Source organism: Bicyclus anynana, chromosome 24, assembly GCF_947172395.1.
Source record: "Bicyclus anynana chromosome 24, ilBicAnyn1.1, whole genome shotgun sequence".
In the NCBI taxonomy this organism is placed as follows: Eukaryota; Metazoa; Arthropoda; class Insecta; order Lepidoptera; family Nymphalidae; genus Bicyclus; species Bicyclus anynana.
In genome coordinates, this window is record NC_069106.1 from 6,691,620 (window position 1) to 6,718,479 (window position 26,860).

Consider the following 26,860-nt stretch of genomic DNA (forward strand, 5'->3'; position numbering starts at 1 on the left):
CAGTTATGTGCATTTTAATAAATTAATTATGGTATTTAATTTCTGTCAAGGAAAACATCGTGAGGCATCCTGCATACTTGGGAAATTTCTTAATTCTCTACGTGTGTGATGTCTGGTAATTGGGTCCATTGGGCCAGCGTGGTGAACTAAATTAGCCTATCCTCTCTAAGAGGAGACTTGTGCTCAACAGAGAGCCTAATATGGGTTGTTAGTGATCGTTACAGAATCAAATATCACCCTGTGCTCTTCTTTGTCAACCAACATCAGAAAGTTTCAAATCTTTTATTGAGATATTTCTGAATAAATAATCTTTTGAATACTCCAACTCATGGTTATAATTAAGATAAATTTTCATTTTAATTAAGATTAGAAAAATTAGTTTGTTTTTTTTTATATAATATGTAATATCAACGGAAGATTCTTGTTTTTATCATGTTATTGTCATTGTTAATTAGGGTACGATGGGACTGACATGTTATTTATAATAAAAGTCCCTTAAAACTTATAGATTAAAAAAAAAAAAAAAAAAACTCTGTGCTCGCACACTCACATTAGAGCAGCTTTTTGACCCTAAGCTCCATATCCTAAAGACCTTATAATCCGGAGACACAGACTAACCGCTGAACCAACGAGGCAGTTAGTCAAAAATTTATGAATACATAGTAAAAAAAATTTAATGACGTAAGTGAAGCTGTAAGCAACAGCGTAAATAAATACTCTTACACTCGTAAGTACAAACACCCTCTCGTTTACAGAATAAATTACTGAACCCTTATGACTTTATTGAAACCATTTCAGTGTTCAGTGTCAAAATAAACTCGTATATTATTAAAATAACAGCATAATACACTATTACCTGGGCCACGAGCATTTGCCGCTGAAAAATTCGCACCGTACATATGCTGGGCTGAAGCAACAGTGTTAAATCGGTTTTACGATCGTCTAACAATCTAATAAGACATTATTAACGTCATTTTAATTCAAGTGGCAGAAGGCTTTTGTTTTCTCGCTCATCTCACATTATTATTTCCTACTATATTTCTATTCCAAGATTAGTTAATCATATCATTTGAAATTAAGTGAGTTTTCGATGTTAATTTTTAACTTTAAATTACTTTCATTTGATGTAAGGTATCGATATTTTTTTAAAAAAAACCTATCAAATACCTATCTAGAATGATACCTGATAATAATGTAGTGATACAGACCTAAACACAATGATGCATACGACCGAACTTCTACGGATAAGCTCATTTATAGAGTTTCTCTACTCAATGTGTTAGGTATATAAGTCTATAATAGCTATAATTTCATTAATTTACAATAGCTGAAAGTTTTCCAGCCTTCCCTACCATAAGTAATTTTGGTAGGCAACCCTTTAATTTTATTAAATTTTCTTCGAAATAAAAAGTCCTATCCACAGTTGCCAATCATATAACTTCATAAATATCTTTGACTAGATCCCCTTAAAGTTTAATCTTTAACGGTGTATTTTGAATTTGGATGATCAGCTCAGCTTTTATTAAAATATAAAGGCTACAATATGTAATAGACTACGTGTGAAATGCCGAAATCTCTCACCGCTGTCCACATCGCTTGTTCTCATGGCCCGCAGTGAGTTCACTTCTATAGGGCATGTTTAGTAGACGACAAAGGTATTTTAGTCGTACGCAGTGTTATTGCATTGCTAAGAATATTACAGGATAGCTATTCTATTGTAATATTAGAATGAGATAGCAAAGGACTTGACTTTGTTGTTTGAAAACTAATCCAATAATATTGTGAATGTTTAAGTTTTGATTACAAACTTTTGATGGTTAAATTGTTTTGGTGGTTTGTAATGATTTTTTTAATCAATAGCGAAATATATGATTGGTTTATAGAAATGTGAACATTTATCAAGACTATTTTAAGACAAAGTTAAAATTCTGCATTATCTATTACTTTATTATATTGGTGTCGTGAGGTAATAATTATTATTTTTACACTTCGACCGCGTGAAATTTAGTTTTTCACAAATCCCTCGGAAATCATGATTTTTCCGTGATGAAGCCTAAATGTTAACCCAGAGTAAAATCTATTTCCATTCCAAATTTCAGCCAAATCGGTTCAGTAGTTGCGGCGGTAGAGTAACAAACGTCCCAACAAACTTTCGTGTTTATTAGAATATAATATATAGTCTGAGTCTCAAATATCTGGCTATCTATAACAAAAAAATTTAAAAATTTGATCACTTTGAAGGCGGTGTCAACACAGTAACTAAAGCCAATTAAATCATAAAGAATCTTTCAGAAACGGCTTTAATTAATACGTCACTGGCTTGGCAGCGCCTTCAAAGTGTTCAGAAGGTAACACATACGATATTATTTTTCGCTTTTTAGATATTTTTTGTGATTTTGTTTTTTTGAAATGTTTATAACAATTTTATTGTTATAAACATTTTTTATTATTTATACGGAGGTATGATGGATGTATGAATAGATAGATAAAGTCTTAGCATTTTATTCCCCATGTATCTAATGAAGGTCTTGCAACAACGAAATTCAAAGTTAGTTTTGCGAGAAATCAAGAGTAAAGTTAAACTGAGTTGGCAACTTGGGACCAAACTGCGACACAAGTTTATAAACCGACGCGAGCTCTGCCGGTGCATCTACAAATGTTTAACTTCTAATTGCGGTGTTGCGATCAGGGATTCCCCTGTAATTTCACTTACTCAAAGAAGTAAGGGAGATCCTTGTATAATAATAATCATATACATATATCATCATCATTATCAACCCATATTCGGCTCACTGCTGAGCTCGAGTCTCCTCTCAGAATGAGAGCGGTTAGGCTAATAGTCCACCACGCTGGCCCAATGCCGATTGGCAGACTTCACACACGCAGAGAATTAAGATAATTCTCTGGTATGCAGGTTTTCTCACGATGTTTTTCTTCACCGATTGAGACACGTGGTATTTAATTTTTTAAAATGCACACAACTGAAAAGTTGGAGGTGCATGCCCCGGACCGGATTCGAACCCACACCCTCCGGAATCGGAGGCAGAGGTTATATTCACTGGGCTAACACTGCTCTTAAAAGAGCCGTGATAGCCCAGTGATAATTTTGCAGTTTTTACAGATAATGGTATGGAACCCTATGAGCACGAGTCCGACTCGCACTTGGCGCATATTTAGAACTAAGTTATACAAACAAACATGATAACAATTTTTAATTCACAGTTTTATTCTCATCTCATTTAGATCAACGCTAAGTCGTGAAAACATTTGTGAAAATTGCTAAAGTCATTACTGCTTTTCACAACGTTTTATTTTCTTTCGTCCCAATAAAAATAGCTCCCGAAATGGAATGGGCGCATTAGCCGTGTGAAGTCCAAATTAAAAGAAGTACCTAGTTGTTTATTGGCTTCGTTAACATGCGACAATTATTCACGCAATATACTGTATACAGGATGTCCCTTATTATGTACAGTATACAGGATGTCCCTTATTTTGTTAAATATTAAAGTTTTATTAGTTGAAACATTTCGACCTCCGTGGCGCAGTGGATTTACAAGACGGAGGTCCTAGGGTTGATCCTCAGCTAGGCCCGTTGATGTTTTTTTAATTGGTCCACGTCTGGCTGGTGGGAGGCTTCGGCCGTGGCTTGTTACCACCCTACCGGCAAAGAATTACCACCAAGCGATTTAGCGTTCCGGTGCGATGTCGTGTAGAAACCGAAAGTGTGGATTTTCATCCTACACTTATCAAGTTAGCCCGCTTCTATCTTAGATTGCATCATCAGTTGCCAGGTGAGATTGTAGTCAAGGGCTAATTTGTAAAGTTAAAAAAAAACACTGCCTTCCTAGTACAGTGACGAGAAGTGATGAAGCAATCTAAGATCGAAGCTAACTTTTTGGGAGGTGGATGAAAGTCCACACCCCTTTCGGTTTGTACACGACATCGTACCGGAACGCTAACTTGTTTGACGATACATCTTTGCCGGTGGGTGGTAACTAGCCACAGCCGAAGCTTCTCATCAGAACGCCCTGGACCAATTAAGAAAACGTCAATCGCCCCAGCCCTAACCCAGGACCTCCGTCTTGTAAATCCATCGCGCATACCACTGCGCCAGGAAGGCCAAAACTAAGCTAACCAAGGATTTGCAAATGTGAGACCTTACTAATCTATTAATCACGGCAACTAATCCACATTATCCTAAATATTGAGATAGGTAATAGGGGTAGGAGTCGAATAGAAATAGACTAAGGCTAAAAAAGCTAACTTAATGGTGAAGAACTTCGAAAAGCAAGTTGAGTGTGACTCACGCTTTGTTACATTGAAACATACGTCGCGTTTAGGGTTGCCAGGTTGTTGCAACCCAATAGCCGGACAGACTAGTCAGTTTGACCGGACATTAGGGTGAAAAGGCCTGACTGTTTTCAAATTGCTTTGCTTTGGTTACAACTTGTTTTTTTTCTTTTCAGTTTTTATATTTTATGCAGTCGAGTTTTTTTATTTTATTAATTATTATTTGTTGACTATTATTATAAATGATGCTAAATTTTAATAAAATATAAATAAAATCGAACCAGTCTTAGTAATTTATTATTAATAGTTATTAATCATTCAATTAAAGTCCAATCATTCAAGTAAAAAATTAAGTTGTAGAAATGTAAAAAGCCTAGCCAAAGAAAGACGCCGTATGTTTTTGCCGGACATGCAATTAAAAAGCCCAACTATGTCCGGCTTTATCCGGACGCCTGGCAATGCTAGTCGCGTTGTAATACGCACGAGTTGACAGGAATTAGCACTTCAAAGTTAGCGTACGTTGTTATAAGTTACGTTTCTTGATGTACCTACATTAATTTGATAACCACGGCTGGGTACAATTCAAACGAATTCGCAAAGTGTTGTCGTATTTCTTTGTACAGACAACCTAGCTTAATCGACTTATTTAAAATCAGCGTTCTATTTTCGTTTTGTTATATTTATACATTACATCACATAAAACCTAAAAATTAGCGTGACGTAAATCATGGTACAAACTATGACAAACACGCTGATTTTGCATCACCAATACCACAGCTTGTTGTATAATGACCTATTAAGATAGATAAACCACGAAAGTTGACATACAATTCAGGTTCTGTGAATGCTGGTGCAGTCACATAAAGCACGCAGTTTTTTCAATAATACTATTATAATTAGCATTACATTGCTAGGTTGTCATACCTATTATCTCTGCTCAGTTAACAAGCAGCGCAGAATCACGCTCGAGTCAACTTATAAACAATTCTGCAGTAATTTCACCTAAAAATTAGCATTATTTTTCTGTTTAATACTAACCAAGTATTCAAGGCGGCAAATAATCATGCAAGGCGTAAGCGTAGTTCCATTCCTCGAAGAACCATTATTGGCACCTAGTACAATCACCTGAAATTTAGCGTAACGTTGCTACGTCGTGGCTTTTGCTTGTAACATACTAACCCAGTAAAGCAGCTGGAAAAGGATCATATCATAGCACCGTGACTCGATTTTTAAATCGCCTGAAAATTAACGCGACGTCGTCGCCGTACCGTATGCCTTTTACACACTAACCTAGTTAACAAGGCGGAAGGAACCATGCCAGGCCACAAATTATAAGCGTGGCTTGACTCCTTAACCGCCTGAAAATTAGCCTTAACTTTTTATGTGCTCCTTACAAACTTGTCTAGAAAACAAGGCAGCGAAGAACCACACAAGGCCACGTGTCAACGTGGCTTGAGCGCCATACTAACTAAAGATTAGCGCTACAATGCTACGTCTTATCGTTATGCTTGTCATATACTAACCAAGTACATGAAGCGGCGACCACACATGGCCACATATTGTGACTCGTCTCCTAAATCACCTGAAAATTAGCGTTATGTTGAAACATCGTACCTTTAAGCTTGTTACACACTGACCTAGTAAACAAGGCTGCGAAGAACCACCCAAGGTCACGAGGTATAAGCGTGGTGTGATTCCTAAATCACGTGGAAATTAGCGGTACATAGCTACTTCTTACCTTTAGGGTTGTTAGAAACTAACCTAGCTGACTAGCTAAGTCAGCTGGCAAATGATTATATTGGGACACTCATTAGCGAAACTTGACTCCTAAATCGCCTGAAAATTAGCGTTATGTTGAAACATAGTACCTTTAAGCTTGTTACACACTGACCTAGTAAACAAGGCAGCGAAGAACCACGCCAGCCCACAAATGAGCGTAGCGCGAGTCTTGGTACAGACGTAGCCAGCTCGCAGCGGCTCACAGATGGCGTAGTACCTCTCGAAGCTTATCGCCAAGATGGTCAGTACGGATGCGTGAGCTACCGTCAGTTCGATGAATGGAACTGCTAAACCTGTAACAAATAACAATGCACAGTTTAAATTTTATAAAGAACAGCAAATAGAATCAATATAACGATAATCTGGTAAAAGTTTTATCAAAAAGGAGTCAACCGTTATTAATCTGATGTATTTCAGTCAATGGTCTTATTCTAAAAACACTTTAATAAGCTTTCGTTAACACGCCGGTTGCTTGGGCACTAAAATACCCTACAAACTGAGTAGCAGATCTTTAATACATTTTAAACAATTTAAAAAAGATGAGGTTCAACGCGTATGTTTATAGGGTTCTGTAGTCCACAAGGAACCCCTATAGTTTCGCCATGTCCGTCTGTCCGCGGGTGTGTATATTAATTACGTCTTTATAGTGGTAAAAAGAAAATTTGAAAAAAAAAATGTTTTGTTGTTCCTTTCCTACATGCAAAGTGAGAATGAATATTTTATCGTCAATCCCATGGTGTGGGGTATCGTTATCGGTATTTTTGTGCATTATATAAGGGATTAAAGTGCTAACTAATCTGCGGAACCCTAAACTGCGCGTGGCCCGACACGCACTTAGTGGTTTTTTTTTTAATAACATGTCCTCAAAAAGTTCCGGCTTCTTAGTAAAACCAGAAAAGTAAGAGCTTTCTGGGCGTTAAGTTTTGTTACTTGAATTCGTCTGTTTTTCTTAAAGTACTCGAAAAAAAATTATGATGAATTGACGTATGGAGTGAATGGAATAGAATGACATACATTGCCGACGCCCGACCTCATATAAGTGGACTAAGGACAAGACGATGGAGTGCTAAGTTAGGCTCCAAGAAATCTTCAGTAGTATCCCGGACCACCCTTAACTGGGATCCATTAAGGGTTTAGTTGTTTGTTGGACAAGGATATATTGGATAGAAGCAGCCGTTACTTTACGGAAGTTCATCATGAATATATAAAAATTTATTACTTTTGCTATTTTCCACGAAAAACCGATGAACCCATGTGACAACGTCACCCAGGTCTGACAAAATACTGTCTACGTACGTTTCACCCCGAAACCGGAGCATCTTCATGAAATGAGAACATCAGTCAGGACCTGGGTGACGTTGTCACATGGGTTCGTCGGTTTTTTGCGGATAATAGCAAAATAAATAAATTATTATATATTCATGGACAAGGAAATGATGGATTCGAGTCTTTCCTCCTAGAAATCTTTAGTAGCATCCCGAAGGACCCTTAACTGGGATCCATTGAGGCTTTAGTTGTTAATGTTTGATTAACCCGTAAATCAACCAAACTAGACATAGCCTAAAGTTATCAAAGCCATTTAGATAATAGTTACATGCGGGGTAAAATTTATAGTGCACCGAAATACAGTTAAAATACCACTCATGATAATGTTCGTTTGCTGAAATTTTCACTTTACGCAACTGCTCGTAAATGGAATACATTACCTACGGGATATGAAAATAGTTCCGATTATTATTTTAATGATCGTCATTTTTTTTTTATTCTTTACAAGTTAGCCCTTGACTACAATCTCACCGGATGGTAAGTGATGATGCAGTCTAAGATGGAAGCGGGCTAACTTGTTAGGACGAGGAAAATCCACACACCTTTCGGTTTCTACACGACATCGTACCGGAACACTAAACCGCTGGGCGGTACGTCTTTGCCGGTAGGGTAACTAACCACGGCCGAAGCCCACCAGCCAAATCATTAACGTATTTTTAATAGCTTACTGCTCGGCCAGGTATTTCTTTCTTCGGTGGACTAGCAGTCTTAGGCCTTAGTCCACGACGTTTTGCCAAATGCTTTAAACACGTATAGAATTAAGAAAAATCTCTGGTATGCAGGTTTCCATGCGATGTTTTTCCTTCAACGTTTGTGATATTTAATTTCTTACGAACATGAACTTTCCAGGAAAAAGGCGAATCGATGGATTACAAAGATATTCGTTTCTCTGTTTACGCTGGATTTTGTATTTTCTAAACTACCTTTCATTTTAACTGATCCATAAGATCAAAGAAACGTTTAATTTTATAAATATTTATTAGATCGTAAAAAGACACAAATTACCGATTTATCACAATAAAATTACAGTGATAAAGTAAATTAAATTCCTCGTCAGCGCGAATTGTATAATTTTTTCACTCCGAGAAAAATCCGCCTCGAAATATATTCGCGGCGGAAAATGCGGTGTTTTCTGAATAAAATATTGTTTTCCTTGCTGGAAAGATAATCTGAATAAGAGAAGATGTTTTCCTTGTAAGGGAAATAATTGACAGCCTTTGAAAAATGTGTTACCGATTTTTGTTTATTGTTGCACGTATAATGTGATTATTATTTGGAAATTTATGAGCACACAAAATCATTATCTGATATTCACCGGAATTGAATATGCTTGTCAACTGTAAATGATTTATTTCCAATGATATAGTCAGGGATCTGTAGAACATTTTGTGCAACTGATTATACTATTACTGATATTTTGTGCAACGGATTATAAGTTCAAAGTTTTTATTAAACGTAAGCTTATAGAAAAGTCATATTATAGTGTCAATGATTACGTAAATGACAAAATTGCTTGGAAATGAAATGTATTACATGACAGGCTACTTATATACCTATTGTTAAATGGTGATAAACTAAAAAAGGATAAACCTGGTTGAGTTTGTTGTGGGCTCTTCTCGGACCATGGCGCGTTTGGAATCCTCGTAACTTTGATTTTAAGTTTTCGAATAATTATTATCACCATTATCTTAAGTTAAATATTACCTGACGTTTCGAAAGAGCTTGTAAACTAAGCCTATTTGAAATAAATGAATTTTGACTTTGATTACTATCAAGTTAATTTTTCGTGAGTAGCCACATCTAAAAGAGACGATTAACTGTTTTATTTATGAAAATTCTTGATTCTGGTAGCTAACTGAGTTACCAGGAAATAGAAAATTCTGAGCGTCGGAACGAGATAGTGTACCACGCAATTTGTAAGACAATGCACGACTATTAATAAAGCAACAATAAAAAAAACAGCTGGTTAGTAACTTTTAATAACCTCGTTATTGGTACAAGTTGGGAGGAGGGTAGTTATCAAAAGTTTTTAGCAAATGTTATTAGTCTATGGGTAGTAAGATAGTTGATTTTATCATTAACTAGCGGACGCTCGCGACTTCGTCCGCGTGGAAATCAATGTAAACTTCCAACCCCTATTTCACCACTTTAGGGGTTGTATTTTAAAAATTCTTGAATCACATTATATTTCGTATTTTTTTTCATGATTAAGAGTTGAAGAAATTTTAATTTGTCAAAATTTTGTGTAAATTGATTTCATCATCATCATATTCGCCTCATTATTGAGCACAAGTCTCCTCTCAGAATGAAAGGAGTTAAGCTAATAGTCCACCACGCTGGCCCAATGCGAATTGGCAAACTTCACACACGTAGGGAATTGAGAAAATTCCCAGGTATGCAGGTTCACTCACGATGTTTTTCCTTCACCGTTGATTGAGAATTAATAAATTTTCTAGCTTAAATAACACACAGACGAAGTCGCGGCCGTGTGCTACCACAATAAAATATAACTAGCTAACCCCGCGCGGTTTCACCCGCGTGGATCTCGTTCCCGTAGGAATACGGAGATAATATATAGCTTAAAGCCTTCCTCGATAAATGGGCTATCTAACACTGAAAGATTTTTTCTAATCAGACCAGTAGTTTCTGAGATTTGTTTGTTTGAGAGTTTGTTTGATTGAACGCGCTAGTTCAATCAAACAAACAAACTCTTCAGCTTTATAATATTAGTATAGATAGTAAAGATAAGGTACCTAAACTATTACACGCTAATGTGGTAGATATAGCCGCGTGGTGACGTCAAAAAGCTCCTAAAACCAACCTCAAATATTTAATTAAGTTGGGATTAATTCATGATTAATGAACTAAAACTGTATTTTATGTAAACATCATTTACCACTTTCAAATAAAATTTAATTAGATAGTCAATTGACTCGCGCCTTGTTTGTATAAAACAGAGGCGATTGAGGTTTGCGATTCAATCTAACGATAGACATCGGATCGTATGGATCTGTAATGCCTAGTTCGGACTATATTAGTATTTTAGTCGAGTTCGAACGAGTTTTAGGCGGTAGCAAGTAGTATGCTACTCGACTAAAATGCTAAAGTAGTCCGAACTAGGCCTTAAAGCCGACGCCCAGCGGTCATACTAGCATAGTTCCGTAGTTTAGTTCCTGTTCCTGTGAGAATACGGAAATAAAATATAGTCTATTATTGTCACAAGTAATGTGTGTATGTTATCCACATTTTCCTACGGGAACGGGAACCACGCGGGCAAAGCTGCTCGACGTCAGCTAGTAAATTATAAGCTAGTAGTGTTTATTTGATGTAAATCGTACAATCCAAACAATGTTAAACGAAAATCACGTAAAAATATGAATTACTTTTTTCCCAACCTAATATTAGCATGGAAGTTTAAATGTATGCTCAAAATTACCTACACACCAACTTTAATACCCCAATTTTGTATCAAATAAATTTAACGGTACTCGGAAAAGTTGAATGAATTCAACAACATAGCAGCTTAACAAAGTTTTCTGTAAAATATGACCTCAAGCGCGAGCCCTGGCGTTAATTAATGAAAATGAGACCGACATATAATTAGCCGTTTTGTGGCTTTATATACCATCATCATTATCAACCCATATTCGGCTCACTGCTGAGCTCGAATCTCCTCTCAGAATGAGAGGGGTTAGGCCAAATAGTCCACCACGCTGGCCCAATGCGGATTGACTTCACACAAGCCGAAAAATAAGAAAATTCTCTGGTATGCAGGTATTTTCACGATATTTCCTTCACAGTTTGAGACACGTGTGATTTAATTTCTTATAATGCACACAACTAAAAAGTTGGAGGTGCATGCCCCTGACCGGATTTGAACCTACGCCCTCCGGAACCGGAAGCATAGGTCATATCCACTTGGCTATCACGTATCACGATAACTAAATGACAAACAAGACCCACGCAAATAAAACAAGTTTACAACAAATTCTAATTTAAGATCGAATAAATTATACCTTGTTTAGATGTTTAATAAATTTATCAACTTCTAGAAATATTTTGCTATAATCATAGACTTAATAAAAAGTGCAGACTCCATTTTCTGAACTAAAAAGAGACACAACCCAATTCTGGCAGTTCGCATATAAACGTAAACTCGGCGTCACGCACTCAGATGCACATATTAAGTTATTGAAGACAGACCGCCATTAATTTCCTACATCTTATATTTTATATAGCCTCAATAGCTCGGTAAGAGCAGTTGGACTCATCACCGAGGGGTGGTGATCCTCGACCTGTTGGTCTATTGTCGTACCCACTCTTAGAACTGTTTTTCCCGACTAGATGGAGGAGAATGGGGTCATATTAAAAAAAATATGGCAAATATTCTTAAAAAAAAAGTGTATGTAAGAGTATTGGCACACTTCACACACACTCGGCACTCTTATGGTGCTTCAATTGTTTACAGCAAGATACCGTCTGCTTATTATTAGTCTATGGCTATAATATTCTCTATCCGCGAATTAAAACCCACGCAAAGTTAAATTGCGATCTTAATCGCACTGATTAACTTACACGCAAATGTGAATACGCTAATTTTGAATCAAATAGCGTGAACCTTTTGCGAACTTTTTATGAATTTAGTAACTTTAATTAATTTAGCAACTTTTTGGCGCAACAACACCCTGTATATTCCAAGAATTTTATGAATTCTACCCGTAGGTGTCCCAGAATATTGTACGACTATGTAATAGTACAATAACTGTAAGAATATGGGATAAAATATAGCCTATAGCACTCGGAGATAGTGTACCTTCAGTACTGTAAAAGAATTTTTCAAATTGGTTCAGTAGTTCCAGAACCTATTCAAAACATCATCCTCATCATCATCATATCAGCCGATGGACGTCCGCTGCAGGACATAGGCCTTTTGTAGGGACTTCCAAACATCACTATACTGAGCCGCCTGCATCCAGCGAATACCTGCGACTCGCTTGATGTCGTCAGTCCACCAGGTGGGGGGTCGACCAACACTGCGCTTTCTAGTGCGGGGTCGCCATTCCAACACCTTGGGACCCCAACTTCGCCCATTGCCACTTCAGCTTCGCGACACGTTGAGCTATGTCGGTGACTTTAGTTCTTCTGCGGATCTCCTCAATTCTGATTCGATCACGCAGAAATACTCCTGGCATAGCTCGTTCCATCGTCTGTGTGACTCTGGGTTTTATTATAAGGCCCACAGTTAGCGATCAAAACATACTTAAACATTCAAAACATACAAACAAACAATCAAATCTTTTTTAGTACAGGTATATATTGATGCGATCCAATACGGATCTACAGAAAATACATAAAAAGAAAAAGAAAGTTAATCCTGCTATGCCTTACAAAGTGTATTTCGCATCATTTACCTTATTACTTTTTACCTAATTTTCCAAAAAAATCCATTTTAAAAGGCAGCAAATTTATTCCCTCCAAATTACGCGTACGAACGCGATGTCTCCCTTTCCGGCCATAAAGGGCTTTGGCGAATCCCTTAATGAATGAAGGGTTATTCCGAACTTAGTTTAATCTTTTACACTCAAATTGTCTCGCACACCTCAGTTGCAGAGATTTTCCCGGTAAATAACCCTTTAACTAGCTCTAGTAATAAAATTGAAAATTTTGAAACCCCCGAAGTTCATAAAATTATTAATTAAACTCTCGATCAATATTCTCTTTCAGTGCGCTTTCATTTGAGACCCCAATCGAGTATATTTGCAGACATTTGGTTGTTCTTCCCCACTTTCACCCACACAACATTTAATCGGCTCAACCGATTTTCATCAATCATATCTAAGAACTCTCGTCTTTAATACGAAAAGCTAAATTGAAATCGCTTCATCCGTCCGAGAGTCTGTCTGCCTGTCTGTGGCATCTGTATGGTGCCATAGACAGGCAGACAGGTAGGTATGTCAAACTTATAACACCCCTCTTTTTGCGTCGGCAACAAAGACACACATTTTGCACTTTTTATGCATATTTTAACAAAGATTTACAAATTTACTAAATTGGGGTTTAAATTTCATTTCCAGTTTATAAATAAGGCCCACGATCAGTTTTATCGGATGTCCTGTCGTTAGCACTGCAGGCACGTGGACTTATTGGATGGTGAGTGGCTAGCATAAAAGAAATTAACTATAACATAAAATTGAAAATTTTGAAAAATCCCCCAATGTCATGAAATTATTAATTACACTCTCGATCAAGTCATCAATATTCTCTTTCATTTGAGATCGAGTATATTTGCTAACACACATCTTTTAAACGGCTCAACCGATTTACATCAAACATATCTAAGAACACTCGCATATAAGTCGGCTTTAATAAAAAAAAAACTATATTGAAATCGCTTCATCCGTTCTGGAGCTATCGTACAGACAGACAGACAAACAAGCAAACAGACAATTCAAACTTATAGCACCCCTCTTATCGTCGGGGTTTAAAAATAGATAACACTTACTGTAGTAAACGTATGTATCGATTTATAGTGATAGTAGATAGTGATAATTAGTGCTTTTACAGAATTCGTTATTAGAACTACAACCCACAGTCATTAATGAAAGGGTAAATCACTTTCTAGTTTTCATATGAAATTAGAAAAGTTAGAAGTGGCTTATATCTAAGGTTCTAGTTAATTTGTTAATTAAGCAAATTCGCATGTGGTTATTTTGCAAATACCTAGAGGGTGCAGTGGTTAGCTACGAGGCTACAGAGCATGAGGTGCTAGGTTTGATTCCAGGACGAAGTCGCGGGCATCCGCTAGTATTATAAGGTTAGAGTTTGTTTGCTTGAACGCGCTAATCTCAGGAATTACTGCTCCGATTTAAAAAAAAATCAATCAGTGTTAGATAGCCCATTTATCGAGGAAGGCTATATGCTATATATTATCCCCGTATTCTTACGGGAACGGGAAACCGCGCGGCTTTGGCTAGTAACTATTATAAAGCTGAAGAGTTTGTTTGTTTGCTTGAACGCGCTAATCTCAGGAATTACTGCTCCGATTTCAAAAAAAATCAATCAGTGTTACATAGCCCATTTATCGAGGAAGGCTATAGGCTATATTATTCCCTTATTCTTTCGGGAAGGGGAACCACGGGGATGAAACTCGCGGCGTCATAAAGCTGAGTGATGAAGACCGTTCCCTATATTCTCTATAAGGAACTCTAAAAACTTTCGAAATAATAGGGATTATTAGCCGTGAGTAAAAAAGTAATATTTTAATGACCGTAAACGATTCGGATAGGTGGGTGTATCGATTTCGTTCTGTCATTCATTCGCAGATTCCAATGTAATTTGATAGGGGCCACGAAATGAGCGTTTTTAAAAGATTTATTTAACTTCCAACCAAATGAGCTTAACATAGAGGGGCCAAGGAAAGAGCGTTTTCACAACATTTTATTTAAGTTGCACTGAATGAGCTGAACAGAGAGATAATAAGGATGGGATGGTGCCCCAATACGACATGAGAGGTTAGGAGCTAAGGTTGTAAATCTCATTAAAACCATAGGGCATCCCGATACTACCACGCCCTTCGACATGACGACATCCACTTATTGTCTACATTTGGACTAAGACTGAATGCAGGAGTTATAATGAGCCATGACTATTATCACAAGTTAGCCCGCCTACATTTTTAACCGACTTCAAAAAGGAGGAGGTTCTCAATTCGGTCGGTATTTTTTTTTTTTTTTTATGTATGTACACCGATTACTCAAAGACGCGTGGACCGATTTCAAAAATTCTTTTTTTGTTTGAAACGGTATAGTCCCCATTTGGTCCCATTGCCATCATGACAAGATCTGATGATGGAATCCTGGAGAAATTGAGGGGAACTTTCGAAAATTATATGGGTGTCTAGTGTGTTCGTGAACTTTTCCATTTAGTGCCTTTAAGAAATAGAAAATTATGAAGGTTTAAAATCGATCTGATGATGGAGTCATAAAACAGATGAGGGAACTCCTTGGCGATTTACAGCAGTTACCTTGTGTTTGGGCTTGATTAATTTGTCTTAATGAGACCTTTCCACATAGATAGGTTGCGACTGTCATTTAGGGGTTTGGTGATGAAGACCAAGGACAATTAAGGGAACTCCTTAACAGTTAACAGTAACTACCTTGTGTTTGGCCTTGATTAATTCGTATTGCTGAGAACTTTCTACCTAGATGAGTTGTGTCTGTTATTAGGGGTCTGATGATGAAGACCAAGGTCAATGAAGGGAACCCCTTGACGGTTTACGGTAGCTACCTTGTGCTTGGGCTTGATTAATTTGTATTGCTGAGAATTTTGTACCAAGATGGGTTGTGACTGTCATTAGGGGTCTGTTGTATTCGTTTGAGATGAAATTTTACACTAAAAATTGAAAAATAATAAAAATTTTAATAAAAAAAATACAACCGACTTCAAAACCTAAAAACGTACCCACTAAACTAAAAAGCAAAAAATAACATCATAATATGTTCTACCTGCTGATCAGTATGAAGTCGGTGCTTAGCCGGTGTTGTCTTAATTTAAGCCATTTCTGACAGGACCACATGAAACAACATTGTCTGCAAAATCTAAATCTATAAGATATGCTCACATGGCTTGAATTAATACATCACCGGCTTAGCACCGCCTTCATACTGATCAGCAGGTAGAACATATTATGATGTTATTTTTTGCTTTTTAGTTTAGTGGGTACGTTTTTAGGTTTTGAAGTCGGTTGTATTTTTTTTATTAAAATTTTTATTATAGATTGCATCATCAATTACCATCAGGTGAGATTGTAGTAAAGGGTTAACATGTAAAGAATAAAAAAAATCAAGGCTTTGATAGGCTCGTAAATTTAATTAATATAATATTAAATAAAACTAAAAACTAAAAGCTTTTTAATAAGCTGTAAGTACACCTACACATGGCTATTAAATGTTGATAATAATGGCTATAAAACTGAGCTTAATGTTTTAATTTGGTTCATTTAATTTGCGTCCCTTTTACCTTCCCACGCATGGTATACTTATTATCGTATCAGGTTTTAAAGGTTCTGCACATCATTATTATGCCTGGTTTATAGCCCACTAGCCTATGCAGCGCGGTTTCGCCCTTATGGTTCCCGTTCCCGTTGGAATACGAGGACATAATATATATATGTACTCGGGGATAATGTAGCTTTCCAACAGTGAAAGAATTTTTCAAATTGGTTCAGCAGTTTCAGAGCATATTCAATGCTAACAAACAAACAAACAATCAAATCTTTTCTCTTTATAATATTAGTATAGATATTAAGTACTCCACAAAACTGTTGCGTAATAGAAGAATATTGTGTCGTAGCCAGACTCTCCTCATTTTATTAAATCTGAAAGTTTGTCAGTCCATGTTCATGGTAGGAGCAACCATGGTGGTAATGGGAGGCTAGTCACTCAGCATCGTAAAACGCATATAAAAACAAAGAGAACAAACATTAACGTGGCGCAGTGGTAGACTTACAAGACGAAGGTCTTGGGTTCGATCTATGGGCGGATTGAGGCTTTCTTAATTGGTCCAGATCTGGCTGGTGGGACGCTTAGGCTGTAGCTAGTTACCACCCTACAATAATCTGGTACTTATAATGGTGACGCATCAAATAATTCCAATTGTAGGTACCTAAAGTACGATTATTAATTCCATTCAGTGAAATGATATTTCAGTGACAGTTGCATTTGTCATTTTACTGACTGGAATTAATAATCGTACTTTAGGTACCTATTGCAATAGGCTACTCGCCTGCTGTACAAAACTAAGAAGATTTTTTGCATATTGCCTATATTTAGATGACTAGAAATTCTAATCACATTTTTATTTGTGAAAATTATTGTACTGAGTGTACGAAAAATATATTGTCACTAGCTGACACTGCGCGGTTTCACCCACGTGGTTCCCGTTCCCGTAGGAATATGTGGATAATATATAGCCTATAGCCTTCCTCGATAAATGGGCTATCTAACACTGAAAGAATTTTTCAAATCGGACCAGTAGTTCCTGAGATTAGCGCGTTCAATCAAACAAACAAACTCTTCAGCTTTATAATATTAGTATAGATTTAGAAATGCTAATGCAGAAGATATAATATATTTGTGAAAATAATCTCATAATTGTAATATTTTTATAAAACAAAATTGTATTTTTATCACGTCACCGCAAACGCCAATCATAAAGTGTGACGTCATTCGCTACAAGGGATCGGTTTGTGATTGGCGCTTGCGGTGTCGTGATATTTCACATCACTGCAAACGCCAATCACGATGTTATCTCTATGAATGACGTCACTTGCTAATGCGTTGTGATTTGACGGCGAAAATTTTACGTAGATAATTTTTCATTTATATTGAATTTTTTACTGGTTATTATTGACGGAACAAAATAAAATATAGCTTATAATACTTCCATAATTCAGTTTAAACACTGTTTACAAAAGAGGCAAGTAGCCTATTATTTGATGATTCACCTATAGTTGTAAATAGGTTCCCTTATCAAATCGCCTTCACTACGCCCACACGTAAAACAATCACATTGACTGTTGACTGTGCATACTGCATCAAACCACACCAGATAGCAGCAAACTGCATTCAACAACTCCTTATTCCCGTTAAATAGAGTTTATTTTCCTCCAAATCGCTGATAATGCGCGACCCAAATTAAGAGCAATAAAGTTTTAGCGAATTTTTACTTACAAAACGTTGTAAAGAATTAAAATACTCTTCGAGGAAGTTCTTATTGGGCCGTTTACGATAATTCTCGTATAGCCGAATACAAATGTGACTTATTCGCTTCAAAGTTCATTTTTAAGAGTTTAAACAAATAAATAGTGCATCTATACTAATATTATAAAGCTGAAGAGTTTGTTTGTTTGAACGCGCTAATCTCAGAAATTATTGGTTCGATTTGAAAAATTCTTTCAGTGTTAGATAGCCCACTTATCGAGGAAGGCTATAGGCTATATATTATCCCTATATTCCTACGGGAACCTATGGATTCAGCTAGTAAATTATATCTTTTTGTCCGAAAATCCTCAGTGTCTGAAGACAAAGTCTTCGAACAGTGCGTGTTGCCAGTGATGACCTATGGTTCTGAGACTTGGTCGCTGACTATGGGCCTCATAAGAAGGCTCAGAGTCACAACGTACGATGAAGCTATGCTCGGAGTATCTCTGCGTGATCGAATCCGAAACGAGGAGATCCGCAGAAGAATCGAAGTCACCAACCCCAACATCCATCGACTCTTCGAACTGTGTGTTCTGCCTATTGCATTGCATTCGCGACTCACTGAGCTATGTCAGTGACTTTGGTTCGTCTGCGGATCTCCTCAATTCTGATCCGATCACGCAGAGAAACTCCAAGCATAACTCGCTCTGCTGAGTAACTTTGAGGCATCTAATAATAATGGTCGTTAAAAAACATTACTTAAAGCCCGACAACCCATATTGGAGCAGGCTGGTGGATCTAAGCTGTATATCCCCTCTCCTATAAAGTAGGACCTGAACCCATAACCTTGGATGAAGAAGGCTGGTCAATACCCACTGGGCCACTCAGCCGTCAAACTTTAGTGATTTATGGTTTTATGCTAAAAACTAATCTGTCATCTATTTATTTAGCCCAGTGCATGCCCTGGACTGGATTCGAACCCACACCCTACGGAATCGGATGCAGAGGTCATATCCACTGGGCTATCACGGCTGTCATAATGTCTAAGTGATGATGCAATCTAAGGTGAAAGCGGGCTAACTTGTTAGGATGAGGATAAAAATCCACATACCTTTTGGTTTCTACACGATATCGTACCGGAACGCTAAATCGTTTGGTGTTACGTCTTTGCCGATAGGGTGGTAGCTAGTCACGGCCAAAGCCTCCCACCAGCCAAAAACTATAAAATAATAAGGTAATGTATGTATTGATTGATTCACTTGAGTTTCAGGGTTCCTATGTCAATCGTGAATGTGGATTTAATATAAGTAAACTAAAACTACTTCATCATCATATCAGCCGATATGATGATGAAGTAGTAGTAGGCCTTTTGTAGGGACTTCCAAAGTTCACGATATTGAGCCACTTGCATCCAGCGAATCCCTGCGACTCGCTTGATGTCGTCAGTCCAACTAGTGGGGGGTCGACAAACACTGCGCTTTCTAGTGCGGGGTCTTAATGTTCAAAAATTCAGGTCAAAAAAGCAAAACCAACACCGACTGTGACATTTCATTTTGTAAAACTATGCGAGTAATGTGCGAAAATTTCGTCCATTTTGATTCCGACCGGTCTCCCTGCGATATTAAATTTCGCGAGCCGCTACAAAATTGTTTTGGCAAGGCGCGTAGACCGTCAAAGAGTAATCTAATTTTACAAACGTCTTAATGCTTTTCATTCGAGTTGACAGACAGGACAGATCCAATTTTAAGTTAGGAAGTAGGATGGATTAAACGAATTGATCTGTACTTTTAACTGCCAAATATTTTATTAAACGCAAAATATAGGACAGCTTATCTTTGCAAGAAGACGATGAAAGACGATAGCCTAGTGGATATGACCTCTGTCTTCGATTTGGAGGGCGTAGGTTCAAATCCGGTCCGTAGCATGCACCTGCAACTTTTCAGTTGTGTGCATTTTAAGAAATTAAATATCACGTGTCTCAAATGGTGAAGGCAAAACTTTGTGAGGAAACCTCCATACTTGAGAATTTTCCTAATTCTTTACGGGTGTAAAATCTATCAATCCGCATTTGGAGCCAGCCAGCCCCTCTCTTTCTGGGGAGGGACTCGTGCTCAATAGTAAACCGAATTACGTTTACACCGCGTCTGTCTGTCTGTTTGCAATATACTCGATTAACTACTGAATAGAGTTTCATGCGGCTTTCACCAACCAGATTCATTAGGAAAGTCTAGGTACATTTGTCAAGGTTTTGTGTTAATTATATGATTATTGTATAAAGTTTCGGAAAAATCCAGGCCGCCTAGGAGCTTTCATATGCTACCTGATACCTTCGAGATAATTATAACAAAACAATGCGGTAGGATATTGGTATTTTAAAGAACTACATAAGTCCGCGATGACATATATCTTATAAGAATAGCTTACTTACCCATTCTATTTTCTAAAAGTTTTAGAAAATAGAATGGGTAAGATGGGGAAGATAGAACGGGTAAGTAAGCACACGGACGAATTCGTCCTAAACTAACTGTAACTTGGATTCGAGGATCTTTGTTTGTTACTTATTCACACCATGTTACTTAGTAGGTTTACTGGTACCTAAACACTTAGCACGATTAACAGTGTGTTTGCGACTGTACAATTGTACATACAAAATAAATAAATACTATTTAAACAGAAAATTTTTAGCATCATGTACCATTTACGTATCTAGCTAACGTACAACTGTTAGCAGTAAAGAACAAACGCATTTTATTTCTTCTTTAATTCGATACCTATTCTCTCGTCTGCGCCATAATCTTTGCCGCTGCATTGTCCAAAACTAACACAATGCACATGTAAACAATGCTACCCGTAGTACTTTTATTACTAAGTACATTAACGTATTACATAGAACATTTGGCGCGTGATCAAAGACTACATTCTACCACCATGGCACAGACGCGTTACAATAACTAACATGCAAAAAGACCAAGGTTTAGTTTCCTATAAAATAGGGTTTTTTTTATTATTTTTGTTCTTTACAAGTTAGCTCTTGACTACAATCTCACCTGATGGTATGTGATGATGTAATCTAAGATGAAAGCGAGCTAACTTGTTAGGAGGATGAATATTTCTTCTTGCATTCGTTACCTATTCTCTCGTCTGCGCCATAATCTTTGCCGCTGCATTGTCCAAAACTAACACAATGCACATGTAAACAATGCTACCCGTAGTACTTTTATTACTAAGTACATTAACGTATTATATAGAACATTTGGCGCGTGATCAAAGACTACATTTTACCACCATGGCACAGTAGCAATACAAAAACTAACTTGCAAAAAGTCCAAGGATGAAAATTCACACAGTCCCTTACAGTCAGTGGCGTGCACACCATAGATGCAAAAATGCCCTGCATACCCTGAAAACTCATTACGAACCACTTTGTACACATAGTGCATACCCTAGTTAAAAACCCTGTGCACGCCACTGCTTACGGTTTCTACACGATGTCGTACCGGGACGCTAAATCGCTTGGCGGTACGTCTTTGGTAGGTCTCCGTAAAGTTCATCGACCTCGAGAGTGATTTGAAATTTTTTGACAATCCAGACTATTTACCACATGAGAACATCATTTAAAAGCATACCGCATAGAAATTAGTATGCCGCAAGGAATCGAACTTACGACTTATTATGGTCTTGCGTTGTGAATGAAAAATTTACCTACTCATAATAGCATAGATTTTATGCCATGGATATGGCACTAGCGCTTAAAAACTGAGCCGAACGAAAGCGGCTAATTGTCTTAATTTCATTAAATCACATAGTAAAAAAAGATAATACATAACAACAGAAAAGTGAATATATGTCCATTGAATTTATATACTTGAAAACAATATTTACAAAATTTTTATTAACATAAAATTATGAAGAAGTTAAATCTTTACTGAAACATATTACATAACACGAGTAGGTACAAGATTAACCCAGCACATACTCTCACACAAGCACAATATACAATATGTTTTTAGTTTCATTACCTAAATATATATATGTATTTGTATATACCCACTATGATTAATTTTAAATATTTTTCATTACAGCTTGATATGGAAGAGCGGAGTCTTCTGATACAGAAGTTCACAACTCTTAAAAGAAGACTCTAGCCTTTTTATTTGTTACCGATTGATGTTACTGAAATAAACTATTCTTATTTTATTTTAATTTAAACAATGTCGAATTGTGTGTTCAGGAAGTGTAAAACGTCGTCGTCATCAACCCATATTCGGCTCACTGCTGAGCTCAAGTCTCTTCTCAGAATGAGAGGGGTTAGGCCAATAGTCCACCACGCTGGCCCAATGCGGATTGGCAGACTTCACACACGCAGAGAATTAAGATAATTCTCTGGTATGCACGTTTCCTCACGATGTTTTCCTTCACCGTTTGAGGCACGTGATATTTAATTTCTTAAAATGCACACAACTGAAAAGTTGGAGTTACATGCCCCGGGCCGGATTCGAACCCACACCCTCCGGAATCGGAGGCAGAGGTCATATCCACTGGGCTATCACGGCTCCAAAAAAAAACTATATATGCATACATATAAAATTAAACACAAAATGATGGATGTGTGCGTTCAGTAGTGTAGCTAAATTGGGATCACTTTATGCGGTGATTTTGTAGGCACGTAACATATCTATAATATAAAATATCGTTGCCTTATAGAATATACTTAAATCACCAATTCCGTAGATACGAATTCTGTTTGTTGAATAGGTATTTGATTATTTACTAGGACAAGCCCGTGACTTCACTCGCGTGGAACGTCTTCTATTTAAGCAGAAAATATTTATATTTCAAAGAGATTATGAAGCGTTATCGGTGAAAAATCAAAAACCGAGATTTAAAGGTTTTTGAAGAATGTCATGAAGGAATTTGGGAAGAAAACATTTTAGGGGATAAGCTTTATTTATTAAAAAAACTGATTGAAATAACTATATTTTTTTATAATCTAAATAAATAATAAAATTACAACTTTCAGTTGGGGAATGAAAACCATGTTGTCGTCATATTTCAACCAATTTATAAAAAAAAATAGTTTATTTTGGCAACATCAATCCGTAACAATTCTGCAAATTCTGCGTAAATCAGTGCTGCATACTTTTTTTTTGTGTAGGAAGTATGTAGCAAAATGCTGAGTTAGGGCCTATTTCTAGGTTATGCCACATATTGCACGGCGTTCTTCTTTTTTTGCTCTAGGTATAAGCTATATATTTAGAATTTATTATTGTAATGTGTGGCACTGCCTAAAAATAAAGATATTTCTTTCTTTCTTTCTTTTAATTATTAAAGGCTGGAGTTTTCTTTTTTAGAAGATTTATATAAAATCAGCTGACTTAGTTCATTTACACAAACAGTTTCTGCTATCGACGACTGCAGTCAACTGCAGTTGGCGACGTCTCGATGGCAGTCAACGGCAGTCGACAGCAGTCAGCGACTGCCGTTGACTGCAGTCAGCGACTGCCCTATGTCGGTAGCAGTTGCTGCTGTAAATTTTGACGGCCTCCGTGGCGCAGTGGTATGCGCGGTGGATTTACAAAACGGAGGTTCTGGGTTCGATCCCCGGCTGGGCCGATTGAGGTTTTCTTAATTGGTCCAGGTCTGGTTGGTGGAAGGCTTCGGCCGTGGCTAGTTACCACCCTACCGACAAAGAAGTACCGCCAAGCGATTTAGCGTTCCGGTACGATGTCGTGTAGAAACCGAAAGGAGTGTGGATTTTCATCCTCCTAACAAGTTAGCCCGCTTCCATCTTAGACTGCATCATCACTTACCATCAGGTGAGATTGTAGTCAAGGGCTAACTTGTAAAGAATAAAAAAAAAAAAAACCCTAATAGATCTTCTCATGTACTAAAATGGTAAATTAATGTTACTCATAGGTTAAATCACGCATAACATATCTATTAATAATTTCCACGAATGTATTTCAAAGATAAACACCAACATGAATAGTGTCTAATTTCCTCGTAGGTGTTATATCTTTAGGAATGAATAGAATATTGGGATAACATTTACATAGATCGGAACACGTGGATTTGATCTTGTAGTACAAGATCCGGCATAAGAAATATATACCCTCATCCAGCAATATTTATCACATCACATTAATATTATAAAGGCGAAAGTTTGTGTGTGTAAGTGTGTACATTTGTTCCTCCTTTACGCAGCGATTTGGCTGAAATAGATTTTACTCTAAATTACACATAGGCTACTTTTCATCCCGGAAAATCCATGGTGCCCGCGGGATTTGTGAAAAACTTCTCTAGTAGGTATAATATAAAATCGTTGCGCTCATCTTATATTAATTAGGAATAACAAATAATTGATTGAAAATGTTCACATTGACACATTGCAAATAGGTAACCTAGTTATTGCGGCCGGATATCATTAAATGATTACATTTTTAATTAAATTTATTTAATACAAGTAAAAAGAATATACCCAGTCTGGCAACCCTACAGTTGCAGTTGCTTTCACCACTGCAACTATGGGGTTGCCAGATATAAACAGGTGAGTAAATGTTATTTATAATATGCCCTCACCAGTTGGAGAGTGGTGGACTATTAGTTTAACCCCTTTAATACTGAGAGGACACCCGTGCCCAGTAGTGAGCCGAATATGGGTTATTAATGATAATAAACGGTCTCATATTTGGCGACTTCGAGTTTTAAAATACTGGTATATAACAGCCTATTGTACTTAAAATCAAAATCAAAATCTCATTTATTTCAAGTAGGCTCAGTTTACAAGCACTTTTGACACGTCAGTTGACTATTTGTAAAGATTCTACCACCGGTTCGGAAGGCAGGTCCTGCTGAGAAGATACCGGCAAGAAACTCAACAGTTGCTCTTTTGAAAAAGTCATACAGTATTATAATTTACAATTGATAACAATTACTGTTTACATTTGTTATAGTTTTACTTCCTGTGTGAAGGTGGAAGCTGATCCAACGGCCTCCAAGCATTTTTATCATTAAGGAACTCATCAATGTTGTGTTAGTACCCTCGACTAAGTAAATGTTTTTAAACACATTGCTTAAAGCTATGCATTGGCAGGTCCATCACAGTCTTGGGGATCTTATTATAGAAGAGTACACCCAAACCTACAAAAGATTTTTTTACTCTTTGGAGACGATATGCAGAAATAACTAACTTATGCCCGTGTCTAGTAAGACGTGGGTTTAGATCTCCTTTTCGTTTGTACAAATTAATATTTTGTCTTACATATATTATACAGTTATATATATATTGACAGGCTACTGTTAGTATACCTATTTCTTTAAACTTTTGACGAAGGGACTCGCGTGATTTTAATTGATATATTGCTCGAATTGCTCTTTTTTGAAGTACAAATATAGATTGTATATCGGCAGCCTTGCCCCACAATAAAATACCGTAAGACATTACGCTGTACTTAGTGATAATGTAGCTTTTCATTGGTAGCAGAATTGTTAAAATCGGTCTACTAGTTTTGGAGTTAATTTGCTACAAGCAAATAATAAAGTCTTTATAAAACTAGTGTAAATTATTAAAAATAGAATAAAAAGAAGGCTCAGAGTCACACAGCGGGTGATGGAACGAGCTGTGCTCGGAGTATCTCTGCTTGATCGAATCAGATATGAGAAGATACGCAGAAGAACAAAAGTCACCGACATAGCTCAACGAGTCGCGAAGCTAAAGCAATGGGCGGGGCACATAGTTCAAAGAGCCGATGGTCGGATGGAGTTGAAAAGCCCACGGTAACGTCAGAAAAGGTCTATGTCTTGCAGTGGACGTCCATCGGCTGATATGATGACGATGATTAAACATAGAGTTAAGAAATTGACAATAACTTACATAGTTCCCTCCCAAGCACCCACGTCTCCGGCTTCGAGTTGACCTCCACCAGCGTAGTGGTGGTGCAAACCAACAACACCATCAAATCAGCAATGCTGAGATTCACCAAGAAGATATTCGTCGAGTTCCTCATATCTTTAGTCTTCAATATCACTATTGGCACCATAACATTCCCTATGACGCCCAAACACATTATAACTATACAGAAGGTCATAGACGTTGCTTTTATATAATACGGAATCTCTGCGTACTCCGTATAATTGTTCGACATCTCGAAAGTAGTCGAGTTGTACGATCCATTTTGGTAGTCGAATTTTTCAAAAAAATCCGCCCCGTCCCGCGGACTTTGTGTGGCATTTTTGTATGTGGTTGTATTGTAGTGTATTTGTGTGTGGGTATTCGTATGCGTGAAGTTAGCTATAGAAATCATGTGAGTTTGAATGTGTGGGTGGACATTAGCTTCACATTGTATTGACCGCTTCTTTGGCACTTTAGTTTGACTTCGGTTCTGACATTTGGAGATTTTTTTCGGTTATCTGTAACAAAAGATAAATAAATGATATAGTGAAATATGATCACAATCATTTGTGAATGTCAATCTTTGCAGGTTTATTTTAAAAGCATTTATTTAACTTGACAAGCTGGCCTATATACACTATTTTGGTCTTTATTATCAACCAACTAAAATAAACATCAAATCAATTGACAAAATGTCATTTACCTCCTTAGTGATATCTGGATGACATTGTTACATAGAATCTCAATTTCGTATATGTCAACTATGTCGCATACGTCAAAGATAGTGTAAATAAGCCTGCTGAATTTACTCGTATTTAGAGTTTGGCTAATGAAAGTAGAGACCGAAATCATCCGCCCAATTTAAAAATATCGG

At 37.1% G+C, this 26,860-nt stretch overlaps 1 protein-coding gene across 2 annotated transcripts in view; it reads right to left on the minus strand.

Annotated features, from left to right (window-relative positions):
* Nucleotides 1–26,860, minus strand: part of LOC112052611 (thyrotropin-releasing hormone receptor) — a 119,080-nt gene that overhangs the window by 32,003 nt on the left and 60,217 nt on the right. For both annotated transcript variants that reach the window (XM_024091758.2, XM_052888937.1), the window contains exons 2-3: nucleotides 25,969–26,504; nucleotides 6,182–6,362 (exon numbers count right to left, since the gene is read on the minus strand). In XM_024091758.2, coding sequence (XP_023947526.1) covers nucleotides 6,182–6,362; nucleotides 25,969–26,398 — 611 coding nt within the window. In that variant the 5' untranslated portion in view covers nucleotides 26,399–26,504. The remainder of the gene's footprint in view (nucleotides 1–6,181; nucleotides 6,363–25,968; nucleotides 26,505–26,860) is intronic.